This window comes from Protomyctophum parallelum (assembly GCF_964188405.1).
Source record: "Protomyctophum parallelum genome assembly, chromosome: 19".
Classification (NCBI taxonomy): domain Eukaryota; kingdom Metazoa; phylum Chordata; class Actinopteri; order Myctophiformes; family Myctophidae; genus Protomyctophum; species Protomyctophum parallelum.
Window position 1 is genome coordinate 41,584,011 of NC_139717.1, and position 13,868 is coordinate 41,597,878.

The window sequence follows — 13,868 nt, forward strand, 5'->3', positions numbered from 1 at the left end:
TGGCGGGCAGCATTGTACTGTAGGACTCAACTGAACGACACATTTGGACTTTTGGTCATTAAACACAGCCAAGGGGCAGCATCACGAGGGGTCCCAAGTATCCCATTAACTCCACCAACTATTAGCTTTGGTTCTTCAACACAGCCTCACAGACAGCCTGAACTCACGGCGTGAGGAGAAATGTGTGTTAAAGAACTGTTGTTATCTTACAAATTCAATAAGTCTCTGCATGTCTGTATAGGTACTGTATATCTCAAGAACCATTCATCCAGTTGACTTGAGTTCACACTTGGCGAGTGCATTGCACAAGGACCCAGGGGAACCCAGTATTGAGTAAGAAGTAATTCAGAGGAATTAATGTCATGGCGGGAATGTTAACCTTATACTTCAGTATGAAATAATATTCCCACGGGGGTGGAGTCCATGTAATGTATTTATTATTATACGAGAGCTCGCGGAGACTGCCCCATGCATTGCAAATTGCAGCCTCTTGAATCTGAATGTCAGACGTGTGTACCGTTTATAAAGAACGGGAACACACAGATAGATGGAGGCTCGCTTAGCAGCAGCAGCAGCACCAGGAGCCATGAAGTCAATCAGCCCGTCTCTGAATGGCCATGCACTCTGAAACTCAATGTGACTCAGTCTCCACATAGCATTCTGTTGTTTGCAAGGCGATGTGTGAAAAGCACTTTACAGTTTAACTTTAACACCACTAGCACTTTACAATCTAAACACACCGCCTCTGCTTTTGTATGCCGTCATTATGCCCAGCTCAGTGTCAGTCGTACGCTTAACCCATTCTGACCTGAGATCAGATTCTAAAGAATGTCAGTCGTTCTTCGATTTTTCAAAAACAGCAGACCTACAAGCTCATAGCGCGCCACTCGGTGGCGCGCTATGAGCTTGTAGATCTGCTATTTTTCAATAGCTACACCAAAAACACCAAAATGGGTTCCCGTTCAGAATGGGTTAAAGGACCACTTCACCACTTTACAACCTATCTTCATATAATAGGTCCTCACTAATAATCATGAAGAAATGGCGCAATGTTTTTCTACTCGGTCTGTGTCTCATAGGAGGGCTGTGGGCAGTTCAGAAACCGTCCTCTCCAGTGACATCATCGTCGGAGAATACAAGCTAATAGAAACTGCAGGCTTTCTAGTCCTGAAAAGTTGCAATGCGAAAATGGAAGCCATCGTTCTCACGAAAATCTAAACGTTTTTGTAAAAAGAAATCTTGTTTTAAGAAAACCTGCCTAATGATGATGTCACTGGAGGACGGTTTCTAAACTGCCCACAGCCTTCCTATGAGACACAGTAGGAAAACAACCGTGCCATTCTTTCATGATTATTAGTGAGGACCTATTATATGAAGATAGGTTGAAAAGTGGTGAAGTGGTCCTTTAACCACTATTCGCCAATAAAGAAGAAAGTTTTTTTTTTTTTTAAGATTTATTTATTGATAATGCAGATATCATTTACAACAATGAATTACTACAGCATCATGATTTATTTTCTTTTTTTAAACAAGACAAGACAAACTCAAAAAGGAAAAGATAAAAAACAGTAAAAAACAAACCCCCCTCAACCACCCCAACCCCAGAAAGGAAAACTACACAGCTCTCATTACTCTGTATTGTACACAACACCTCTTGACAGCAACAACTCGGATAAATACATGAAAATAACAATACAAATAAAAACTCAAACTAAATCAACCCAGAGGCGATATTGAAGGTAGAACCTCAAAGAACCTACCCCATATCTTTTCAAAAGTAGCAGGCCTTCTTCTTACATTGTACAGTATCTTTTCAGGGGTACAGTATGATGAAAGCTCATTCAGCCAGTGTCTCTGTGAAGGTGATTTTTCAGATTTCCAATTAACCAAGATGATTTTCTTCGCAGCTGTACTGGCGAGTAACACAAAGTATGCTTTGTTGAAATTTGTGTTGATCAATGTAACGTCACCCAGTAACCAAATTCTTGGATCATGTGGTATTTCAACCTCTATGATATCAGAGACAGTAGACAAGATGAACTTCCAATAATCAATTAACCCATTCTGACCGGGCACCCATTTTGGTGTTGGCATCACGTTATGCTTTAGCTATTGAAAAATAGCAGATCTACAAGCTCATATCGCGCCACCGAGTGGCGCGATACGAGCTTGTAGGTCTGCTATTTTTGAAAAATCGAAGACACTTTTAGAATCTGATCTCAGGTCAGAATGGGTTAATAATGAAACTGTCAGGATGTAATAGACATTTTTAGAATCTGATCTCAGGTCAGAATGGGTGTTTTTGTGGCCTGCTAGTTATGTGCTTGAACCGCTAACGGGTGACATTCTTTCCTCATTACATGTTCCCAGACAGATTATTACAGCTGGAGAACCAGAATGGAACCGATAACTTTCACATAACAAGCCCTACACAACAAGTCGCTCTGTGTGTGTGTTTGTGTGTGTGTGTGTGTGTGTGTGTGTGTGTGTGTGTGTGTGTGTGTGTGTGTGTATCTCACTGTTGAATCATGATGTGTTATTGATCATGATGTGTTGCAGCTATTGTGGACGCCTTGTCAGACCCCAAGAAGTTTCTGACCATTGCAGAGAAGAGAGCAGACCAGATGAAGGCTCTGGGGATTGACACAGTACGTGCGCGCGGGCACACACACACACACACACACACACACACACACACACACACACTAATGATGCTAATCTTGGGGGGAAATGCAACCTGCGTGTGCCCGCATTCATGCTAATTTGACACGCCCCGCCAAAAAAGTCAGCATTTCTTTACTCAACCCGTTCAACTTGTGTATACTATTTGTGTATACTATTTGTGTATACTATATGTGTATACTATATGTGTATACTATATGTGTATACTATATGTGTATACTTTATGTGTATACTTTATGTGTATACTATATGTGTATACTATATGTGTATACTATAATTATGTGTATACTATTTGACCCGCCACAACCAAAGAGTTAACATTTCTTGACCCGCTCTGACCCGACCCGCAGGTAACCCGTGGTTACAGGTAACCCCGGGTTACAGGTAACCCGTGGGCACCCACGGGTTACAGGTCGACCAGCGCATCACTAACACACACACACACACACACACACACACACACACACACACACACAAATAGACAAAGACCAATACCAAATTAAATCCATGATGTCCGCACCTCTTTGTGTGTGTGTGTGTGTGTGTGTGTGTGTGTGTGTGTGTGTGTGTGCGTGTGTGTATGTGCGTGTATGCCTGTGTGCGTGCGTGCGTGCGTGTGTGTGCGTACGCGTGCAGAACGACATAGCGGACGTTCCCAGTGGCAGTTCCAAGAACGACAAGAAAAAAGGGAGAGACGGCACCGTGAAGGCCAACGTGACGCCGCAGAGCAGCTCTGACCTGGCCCAGACCTCCAGCAACGCACAGAACAACACGGGAGAGACCAAGAAAGGTAGACACGTTTCAACAGTGCATTCATTCATGTCCACATAAAGGAGAGACTACTATAGTACACAAATATTAACCCATTCTGACCTGAGATCAGATTCATACGAGGTTTCCGCCGGACACACACTGGTCTGATGAACCCATTCTGACCTGAGATCAGATTCTAAAAATGTCAGTCGCTCTTCGATTTTTCAAAAATAGCAGACCTACAAGCTCGTATCGCGCCACTCGGTGGCGCGATATGAGCTTGTAGATCTGCTATTTTTCAATAGCTAAAGCATAACATCATGCCGACACCAAAATGGGTGCCCGGTCAGAATGGGTTTTAAGTGCTGTGTTTTCATGATACAATAAGCATGTCACTCAGTACTCTATGGGTTTAAGTAACACTGTCTCCACCATATGTGGCGGCTGCCAATTATAGTAGAGAGTAGGGACACTGTTTGGTGACCTGTTTTGCCTCCACACATGCACGCACGCACGCACGCACACACACACACACACACACACACACACACACACTGCAGACATATGTGACCACAACCACATGGGCGTACAACAGTGGTGCACAAACTGTGGGTTATTATAAATAAGTAGCACGTTGGGTGGATCGTGACAAGTATGGATCAGTATTTCTGGGCCATTGCTGAAAAGGTTTGTGCATCCCTGGCGCAGAGGTAAAAACACTCACTCGCACCAAACAGACACACAGACAGGTACTGTAGGCACTTCTTAAAACATTATTGTATCAAGGCCTTTCCATAGATTGTAACTTTATTGTTTGATTCTTACTTACATTTGATTTCTTACTGTATTTTTTTCTTTGACTATACATAATATTGCCTCATTATGCCTGATGATAGTACTTTAACAGTTTTTTCTTTGTTTTTTTGTTCGGCACCTATTGCACGCCTGTCCACCCTGGAAGGGGGTCCCAACAATTCAGATTCTTCCCAAGGTTTCTCCATCTTTTGTTTTAGTTTTTAAGGGCCCGGTTGAGGCTGTAAGGACACGGGATGTTGTGGCTTTAGTTTGTTCAGCTTTATGTCAACGCTTGCTTTTGTCACAGGGCCTTTCCACAATGTAGACGTTGAAACGTTTGCTCACTGTATTAACCACTTGAACCCTAGCATTAAGCAAAGAGTTCTACAATATGTGAGCTTATATAGATCGACAATTTTCGTCTATGAGATTTGGTGTAACGAGGAGGAAAGAGTGGACTAAGTACGACTTATCGGTCCAGGCACCTTGGCTGGTATTCCCGCATGACAGTGTGTCGCGGGTTCGAGTCCCGATCCCGACAAGCTTTACTTTATGTCTTCCCCCTATCTCTCTCCCCGTGTCCTGTCTACCTTACTGTAATCTATCAATAACCCATTCTGACCTGAGATCAGATTCATACGAGGTTTCCGCCGGACACACACTGGTCTGATGAACCCATTCTGACCTGAGATCAGATTCTAAAAATGTCAGTCGTTCTTCGATTTCTTTCAAAAATAGCAGACCTACAAGCTCGTATCGCGCCACTCGGTGGCGCGATATGAGCTTGTAGATCTGCTATTTTTCAATAGATAAAGCATAACATGATGCTAACACCAAAATGGGTGCCCGGTCAGAATGGGATAAGGGCTAAAGGGTTTAGAGGGTTTAAGTGGTTAACGTTTTTAATTCACTTCACACTGCACTTGTTACACACGTCGGCATGTTTTTGTTCTGTTTTACGTGAAGCACATTCATCGTTATATTATTGCTGTTGTGCAGAAACCTTATCTCCATATTTTTTTGTGTTTTTGAGGGAAATTAATGCCTTACTTGACCATAAGTGTCGCACAAAAGTATAAAAAAAAGCAGATTTACCAGCATCTTGAGCTCGTCGATCTGTTACGTTTGATTTTGAATCCTTAAATGAACAGTTTTGGACATATGAGGTTTCCGCCCGACAGAGACAATATCATATCTACAGTAGATGCAGTTAGTAGTTAGTAGTGAACATGCATCTTATCTACAGTAGATACAGTTAGTAGTTAGTAGTGAACATGTACAGTAGATGCAGTTAGTAGTTAGTACTGAACATATACAGTAGATGCAGTCAGTAGTTAGTAGTGAACATGTACAGTAGATACAGTTAGTAGTTAGTAGTGAACATGTACAGTAGATGCAGTTAGTAGTTAGTAGTGAACATGTACAGTAGATGTAGTTAGTAGTGAACATGTACAGTAGATACAGTTAGTAGTTAGTAGTGAACATGTACAGTAGATGCAGTTAGTAGTTAGTACTGAACATGTACAGTAGATGCAGTTAGTAGTTAGTAGTGAACATGTACAGTAGATGCAGTTAGTAGTGAACATGTACAGTAGATGCAGTTAGTAGTTAGTAGTGAACATGTACAGTAGATGCAGTTAGTAGTGAACATGTACAGTAGATTTAGTTAGTAGTTAGTACTGAACATGTACAGTAGATGCAGTTAGTAGTTAGTAGTGAACATGTACAGTAGATGCAGTTAGTAATTAGTACTGAACATGTACAGTAGATGCAGTTAGTAGTTAGTAGTGAACATGCATCATATCTACAGTAGATACAGTTAGTAGTTAGTAGTGAACATGTACAGTAGATGCAGTTAGTAGTTAGTAGTGAACATGTACAGTAGATGCAGTTAGTAGTGAACATGTACAGTAGATTTAGTTAGTAGTGAACATGCAAAACACAAATGTCTTTATGTGAACATGTAGTGTATACTTTCCAGCACTCTTACCTTATTTATCTGCACTTATTTAATTCACATGCTAATCACATACATCTTCTTTTCCAGATAATGCACTTGTGCCTAATGTCAGCATCGATGACTTGAAACAAATGAAGGTTGGTATTTTGACTGCAGAATGTATCAATTGTTTATTGTAAAACATTCATCTGAGTATCTCTATCTATGTTAAAGCAGCTTAAAATCTATCTTTTATCCCTTAAGTGTTATTTCATAGTGTTTTACTCGTGTCAATGTGGTAACCAAAAAACTAAACCTTGACATTATACTTAAACATACTTTGAACATACAGTGGATTTTCTGTGGTCTGGGGTTTTCTCTGTGTGTTCTGATGCATTTTGAGCTGCAATGAAAACAGGCAAAATCCCTCAACGGTGACATCTGCTGGCAAATTCTTATGTCATATATGGGATTTGTGGACCATTACATCACAGTCCACAGGCAAATCAGAGCACTTGTTTGAGCCAGAAAACCCCAGACCACAGAAGATCTACTGAATGTTTAAAAACTTTTTTTTATGTCACAATCCCTTTAAAAAGTCCAAAGCAAAAGATTCCAGTTTCCATTCCAAATCCAGTGAACGTGTTAACCCAATAAAGTCCTGCCATGTTCTTGCCTGACAATGATAATTACTAACATAATAATGTCAACCACTTGAGGTGTAGTGGGCATTTGGAAACGGCGTCAAAAGTATTATGCACACAGAAGGCCTTCATTTGTGGGTCCGATGTTCAAGCCTGCATCTCAGTGAATCTGTCCATTACGAAGCGTTTTGTAATCTAATTGTTTCTCACCCCTGCAGACGTACCTTAAACTGATTAAGAAACAGCAGAAAGAGCTGAACGCTTTGAAGAAGAAACATTCAAAGGTGGGTGGTTGTTACACAACAGATCTGTTAGCCATACGAAAGATCAATTACACCGGACAAAGACTCTGAGACAAAAGGCTGAGGGCAGTAGAGAGACTGATAGAGAGAGTAGGAGACAAAGAGAAAGGATGGGAGGTACAGTACTACCTTTGATCTCACACACACATGGCTGAGGGGCGGCCATAGCTGAATGGGTAGAGGCGCCATCTGGGAATCCCAATGTCCCTGTTTCACCCCCGCACCGCCCAGTCTCTACAGTATGTGTCCCTGAGCAAGATACTTAACCTCCTTAACTGCACCCTTGGGTGCCGAATTAATTATTATGTTATGAGCTCCCACTGGTCCTAATGATGAGGATGGGTAAATGCAAAGGACACATTTCACTAAATGTTCCAATGTTTATATTTCACTTTCTAGCATGGAAGCGTGTCTTAACTCCGACCATGGTGGATGTTTCATAGATTGTACTGTGTGGGTTTACAAACTTTGCATGGTGAGGGGCTTTAGCCAGTCTTGCTCTTATTAGCCTGCCGCATAAGACATCTGCTCAAATCAGGACCAATCCATTGCCTATTTTTCAAATGCATATTAAATAACTGACCAACCCAACCAACAAACCGACCCCCCGTCATTTACTATTCTAACTGATATCATGTTTTGATTTGATGATGTTTCCCCCTCGCCAGGATCAAAATGCCATGCAGAAATCCCACTGCACGCAGGTGGACAAGTTGGTGTCTCAGCACGACAAGGAGAAGATGGCGCAGGAGAAGCTCCTGGAGAAGGCCATCAAGAAACGAGGGTGAGCGGGAGAAGCATGAACTTTTAACCCATTCTGACCGGGCACCCATTTTGGTGTCAGCATCATGTTATGCTTTAGCTATTGAAAAATCGAAGAGCGACTGACATTTTTAGAATCTGATCTCAGGTCAGAATGGGTTCATCAGACCAGTGTGTGTCCGGCGGAAACCTCGTATGAATCTGATCTCAGGTCAGAATACGTTATGTGACTCCTGTGGTGCCCAGGCTCAGTGTGTCTGGTCTCTGGTGTCCCTGCAGGGAGAACAACTGCCAGGAGCTGAAGAAGGAGACGGAGGATAAGATCCAGACGTTATCCACAGACCACAAAGCTAAGGTACGTCTGGTCTGTCTTCTTAATGCAGAGTGAGCTTGTAGCTCCGCCCTGCCTGTGACTGACGTGTGTGTGTTTGTTTTGTGCGTGTGTGCGTGTGTGTGTGCGTGTGTGTGTGTGTGTGTGTGTGTGTGTGTGTGTGTGTGTGTGTGTGTGTGGGCGTGCACGCCTGCATTGACATATCTATTTGCGTCTGTGTGTTTGTACAAACACTGTGTCTTATATCTGTCTTGTGTGTTGATTGCACCTGGATATGAACCTGTGCATGTGATGTGTGTGTGCGTCTCCCGTGCATGTGATGTGTGTGTGTGTGTGTGTGTGGGCGTGCGTGCAGGTGAAGGACATCACAGCGCAGCACACTAAGGAGTGGTCGGAGCTGATCAGCGGCCACAGCAGCGAGGAGCAGGAGATGAGAGACAGCCATGTCACCCAGCAGTGTGACCACCTCCGAAAACTACTGACCTCCGTCTCTGAGCAGCAGACCACGCAGCTCAAACTCATCCACGAGCGGTGAGGAGGAACCAACACATGCACTTGTTTTGATTGTGACTGTTGATCGGTTGGCACAAACCTCATATCTCCATATTTTTTAATAATCTTTCCTTCATACTATAGCAAGACAAAAAGACATCAACCGTATGTCAGGGGTTCTTCCTATGGCTCACTATTTAAAGTGCAAATAACATGCATTTTAAAACTGCTTTTAATATTTAATATCATATTGTCTATGTCCCTCAAAGTTATTTCTAATGGTTTGAGCCTCAATCACCACTCTGATATAACCAGTCCTTGTCATTTCTTTCTGGACTTTGAAATCAGTTTTAGCTGCAGTACCACAATGTCCTGAGGTTGTGGGGGTGCTGATATGCAGATTATTTAATATTTGAGTCATTATAATACTGATGCTAGATAAAACCAGGCTTGTTTCCATTCCATGCCAGCTTGGAAAATCAACAATGGTGGACATTGTAAACAAAGTGGAATTGCAAATTTGGAACTGAAGACTGAAGAAGAGGAGGAATTATACAAAGTAGGGTGACATTGATGACATCACGATGAGACCAAAATCAGTTGAGCTGTCCCTGAGAGCAATTTCCATTAAAGCACCTATATGATATGAAAGCCTGATTGTTCAAAATTGGTTATTTGTGGGGATAGAAAAGACATATGGGAGCCCCAAAAACACAAAATAAATTTAAAAAGTTGAATTTTATGTTATAGGTCCTTTAACAGATATAGGAGCTACCCTGGCCTAAAAGATGTGAGTGAGTGCGTGTGTGTGTGTGGCGTGCGTATGAGAGCGTATGTGTCATAGTGTTGTAGGAGACTGTATGTACTGTATATGTCAAACTCCGGTAAATTAAAAGTGGCACCGTCCCCCCTTTACATCAACAACCTCCCATTTCCACTCCTAAAACCCGAATTGAAAATCTGATATAATATTTAGAGCTGGGACTCGATTAAAAAAATGAATCTAATTAATCAGAGGCTTTGCGATTAATTAATCTAGATTAATCGCATTTTAATCGCATATCATTATTTGACCCGAGAACAGTGAGAAAGCAATTTTTTCAAATGGATTTTGGTATACTAGTGAATCAATGAATAGTGAATACATAAGTTTAAGCAATAAAACATTGTTTTTGTAGTAATAGGGGTAATAATTCTTTATTGAATAATTGCACACAACTGTGCTGTAATCCACGCTACCATCGGATAGCCTTTTAAAGCCTATTTCCAATCCACGGGGGCAAGCAAAGTGATCTCAGCGGCTTCCCCCAGTCTGGTGAACTGTCTGCGGTGTCTGGTGGTGTTATTGTCTGAAGAGGACACGGAAACTTGGTGCGCAGATCCGTCTGAAAACTGTCCAGTGACAACGTTCCGCAGTGGAAAAAATAGTGCGATTAAAATGCGTTAATTCTTTTAATGCATTAATTTTTCTGTAGTTAATTAATCGTAAATTAATCGCAATTAGTCTCTGCCCTAATAATATTATGAATTAACTCATTGACCGCCGTCTAGTGGCGGCTTAGTGTGGCACGGGTCACATTATAAGTCAATGAGCGAGGCTCTTAACTTGAAAGCCGTTTTGTCCGGAAGCTGCTGAGTCAGGAAGTAAAAAATCTAGCCTGGCTAATAAGCCAGACCGAATCAGCCTGTTTGCCTGCCGGCGGATTACGGTCTGGAGAGGCTCAATTGTATACGCCCATTTCCTACACCAGAGAACTGGTGTGGCCAATCTGGACACAGTATGCAATATGGGCGGGGCTTTGGTACAGTGATGTTCAATGCTTGAGACCTTTGACTGACAGTAGCTCTGACCAATTGCGTCAAAGAGAAAATGTTTGAACCCGCCCCCCCCCGGGAAACAAGATCGATACACAGCATCTCCAGACTCAAATACCACAGTGTGATTTGAGTCTCTCTTATTAGCCAGGCTAGTAAAAATCTGCTATGTAACATGTCTCGGGATTGTCATTTCATCCACCCAAAACATACTTTTTGTAAGCAAAATACTATCGTTTAGATAAATCAGCCGCAAACCAAGGTTGTTTTTTGTCTAAAAAGATGATTCCGATATATTGACGTTCTGGACGCAGCTGATCACCGTAATCAATTGTTATTAACCCATTCTGAACGGGCACCCATTTTGGTGTCAGCATCATGTTATGCTTTAGCTATTGAAAAATAGCAGATCTACAAGCTCATATCGCGCCACCGAGTGGCGCGATACGAGCTTGTAGGTCTGCTATTTTTGAAAAATCGAAGAGCGACTGACATTTCTAGAATCTGATCTGAGGTCAGAATGGGTTAATCAGACCAGTGTGTGTGTCCAGTGGAAACCTCGTATGAATCTGATCTCAGGTCAGAATGGGTTAAAAAATAACCTTCTTCTACCCATCTACCTGTCTGTTGCTTCATCACAGGCAGAGCAAAGAGATGCGTGCCAACCAGGCCAAGTCGTCCATGGAGAACAGCAAAGCCATCAGCCAGGACAAGAGCATTAAAAACAAGGCTGAGAGGGAGAGGTGGGACGTGCGCGCACACACACACACACACACACACACACACACACACACACACACACACACACACACACACACACACACACACACACACACACACACACACTACACACACACACACACACTACACACACACACACACACACACACACACACACACACACTTCTCACAAAGAGAAGATTTCCTCTGTCTTAAATTTATTTATCTTTTTTGTTTTGCCTGTCTGTACTTTATATGCTCTATAAAGCACTTATTCAACCTTGGTCGTTGGAAATAAAGTTCCATTTGATTTGATACCCCTTTTTTCTTTGCTTTTATTTTCTTTTGTTTCTTATCTAGTCCAGCATCTTATAATAATAATAATAATAACGACATGCCCAAAATAGTGATGGCGTGTTGAAAGTGGTTAAATGTTTGACCTTGTGACTTCTGTCTCTACTCTTCAGGAGAGTGCGAGAACTGAACAGCAGCAACACAAAGAAGTTCCTGGACGAGAGGAAAAGGGTTGGTCCCTCTCTTTGTTTTTCACCTTGTTGTACAGTGTTGGCCACAGTTTGAGAGATCCCTTCTGGTAGGGGCGGAGATTCTCTTTAGTTCATACTGTAGATGTAAAGGAATAGATTGGTCACATACACAGATAAATGTCTTGATACCAGAAACATCAGTCAGGTCTATGCCTGATTTCTCGGCGCGATTCTGTTGTTTTCCCCAGCTGGCCATGAAGCACCAGAAGGAAATGGAACAACTGGAGAAGAACCAGAGAGAACAGTTGGACAAACTGGAGAAGTTCAACGAGCAGGTGGGACACACAAACTCACTCTGTCTGCCAGTTTTAATTCAACCAAAGTGAATTGCGTTCAACCTAGAAACAGTTGTAATGAAAACATACTGGTTTAACCGAGTTTCATGGAGTCCATGAAGGCTGTGGCTGCTGTGGCACATTTTGTGTTCAAACACAAAGATTTATGCAATACAGTATGAGCACAGGGTGATATATGTCTATACAAGTATATACAATTTATATACTGTACCTATTTGACAGTGCAAAAACATAATTGCCTTGACATTAACAAGGGTCAACGAGCACTAGCTAGAAACACACACATGTCTATTAACTACCCCTGACCCCTCCATCCATCTTCAAATGTGTCCAGTGACTCTGACTAGTCCAGGGCTTAGCATAATATGTATCTGTAAATAATTCCAGGGCTTAGCATTATATTTATCTGTAAATAATTCCATGGCTTAGTATAATATTTATCGGTAAATAATTCCAGGGCTTAGTATAATATTTATCGGCAAATAATACCAATAAAAGATTGGTTTGTTTGTTTAGAAAGAAATGTGGACTTAAAATGATTGAATTATTATAAGGCCTTTCTGCCCTGGCATTTGTGCCAAATGGTCCAAGTGGCCTTGCCCCTAAAATTACAGAATTTCAGGCCTGCTTTGGACTAAAGTACGGTATTTACATGCCATTTTTATTCCACTGCTAAAAACATAAAAGACTTCAATTCACATACTAACACCAAAGGTCTTCATTGTTGTATTTTATGTTGCCATGGTTCCATGCGTGCATTTGTCTGCACATACGTGTATTCATTCATCTTTTCGAACCACTTAAAGGTATATTCAGTGATTTCACTTAATTCAAATATCACTTATTTTTTTGTTTTGTTGTGATAATCCTCTCTACTATAGAGTGTGCTGACCATATAAGGAGTTCCTCCCTGTCCCCAGTTAACCCCTGGGGGTCAAAAACCCTTAGGTTTCGTTTTTGACTCTCTATCCTGATTGGACGAAAGGCTGGGTCCCACAGCCAAAAACGAAACCTATGGTTTTTGAGTGAAATCACTGAATATACCTTTAACCACTTGACCTCAACGTTTTCCAAATAATACAAAAATTGCCTATCTACAAGCTCACAATGCATCGACTCCCGGGTGCAATGTCAGCTTGTAGATCAGCTATTTTTTAAATATGTTCAGATTTTTTGATGTCCATTTCCCAACATTGGGATGCCAGGGTCAAAGTGGTAATTTGATTTGCTTCTTTTTGGCACAGCTTTTGAAAACACACCATGCAAACAAACAGGTTCAAGGTAGGCATCTTCATCTCACTCAACTCTACCCATGATCCCTCTTCTTCATCCCCCTCTGTTTCCAGTTATTTTGTTGTTTCTTATCTTAAACATTGTATGACCTGCTTTCATCTACTCCTTTGTTGTGTGTTCCTATTTTAAACCATTTCCACATCCAATGTGTTCACATTTCTGTGTTTCCCTCCCTACCGGAAGTGTTGTGACTTAACATTCTCAGGGATTTCTCGAGTGAATCACAGATGCGTAAAGCAAAGCAAGAATAGAATAGAAATGGATACCGTGCCAGGCTGGGGCGACGAAAAAAAGAAAAGAAAAGAAAGAAAAGATCATTCATATTCCCTTTGTGTTTTAAAAAGAAAAAAAAAGCAGGCCCAAGTTTTTGTCCGGCAGCTTTCGGGTTGTCACGCAAGCTGGAGTCATTTATCACTGTGACTCAGAAGTCATTACTAAGCAGAAACAGAACTCCTGGCCTGGCGCACGGAACCCCTCTGCCTGCCACACCGTCCTCTGC

General features: G+C 41.8%; 1 protein-coding gene across 1 annotated transcript in view; it reads left to right on the forward strand.

The window, feature by feature from the left end:
* The window catches only part of plcb4b (phospholipase C, beta 4b), a 90,549-nt gene that overhangs the window by 74,132 nt on the left and 2,549 nt on the right, over nucleotides 1-13,868 (forward strand). The window contains exons 19-29 of the mRNA XM_083790629.1: nucleotides 2,560-2,648; nucleotides 3,319-3,472; nucleotides 6,278-6,327; nucleotides 7,032-7,097; nucleotides 7,784-7,899; nucleotides 8,157-8,232; nucleotides 8,564-8,739; nucleotides 11,157-11,258; nucleotides 11,703-11,760; nucleotides 11,969-12,055; nucleotides 13,321-13,357. Of these exons, the coding sequence (XP_083646755.1) occupies nucleotides 2,560-2,648; nucleotides 3,319-3,472; nucleotides 6,278-6,327; nucleotides 7,032-7,097; nucleotides 7,784-7,899; nucleotides 8,157-8,232; nucleotides 8,564-8,739; nucleotides 11,157-11,258; nucleotides 11,703-11,760; nucleotides 11,969-12,055; nucleotides 13,321-13,357 (1,011 nt within the window). The remainder of the gene's footprint in view (nucleotides 1-2,559; nucleotides 2,649-3,318; nucleotides 3,473-6,277; nucleotides 6,328-7,031; nucleotides 7,098-7,783; nucleotides 7,900-8,156; nucleotides 8,233-8,563; nucleotides 8,740-11,156; nucleotides 11,259-11,702; nucleotides 11,761-11,968; nucleotides 12,056-13,320; nucleotides 13,358-13,868) is intronic.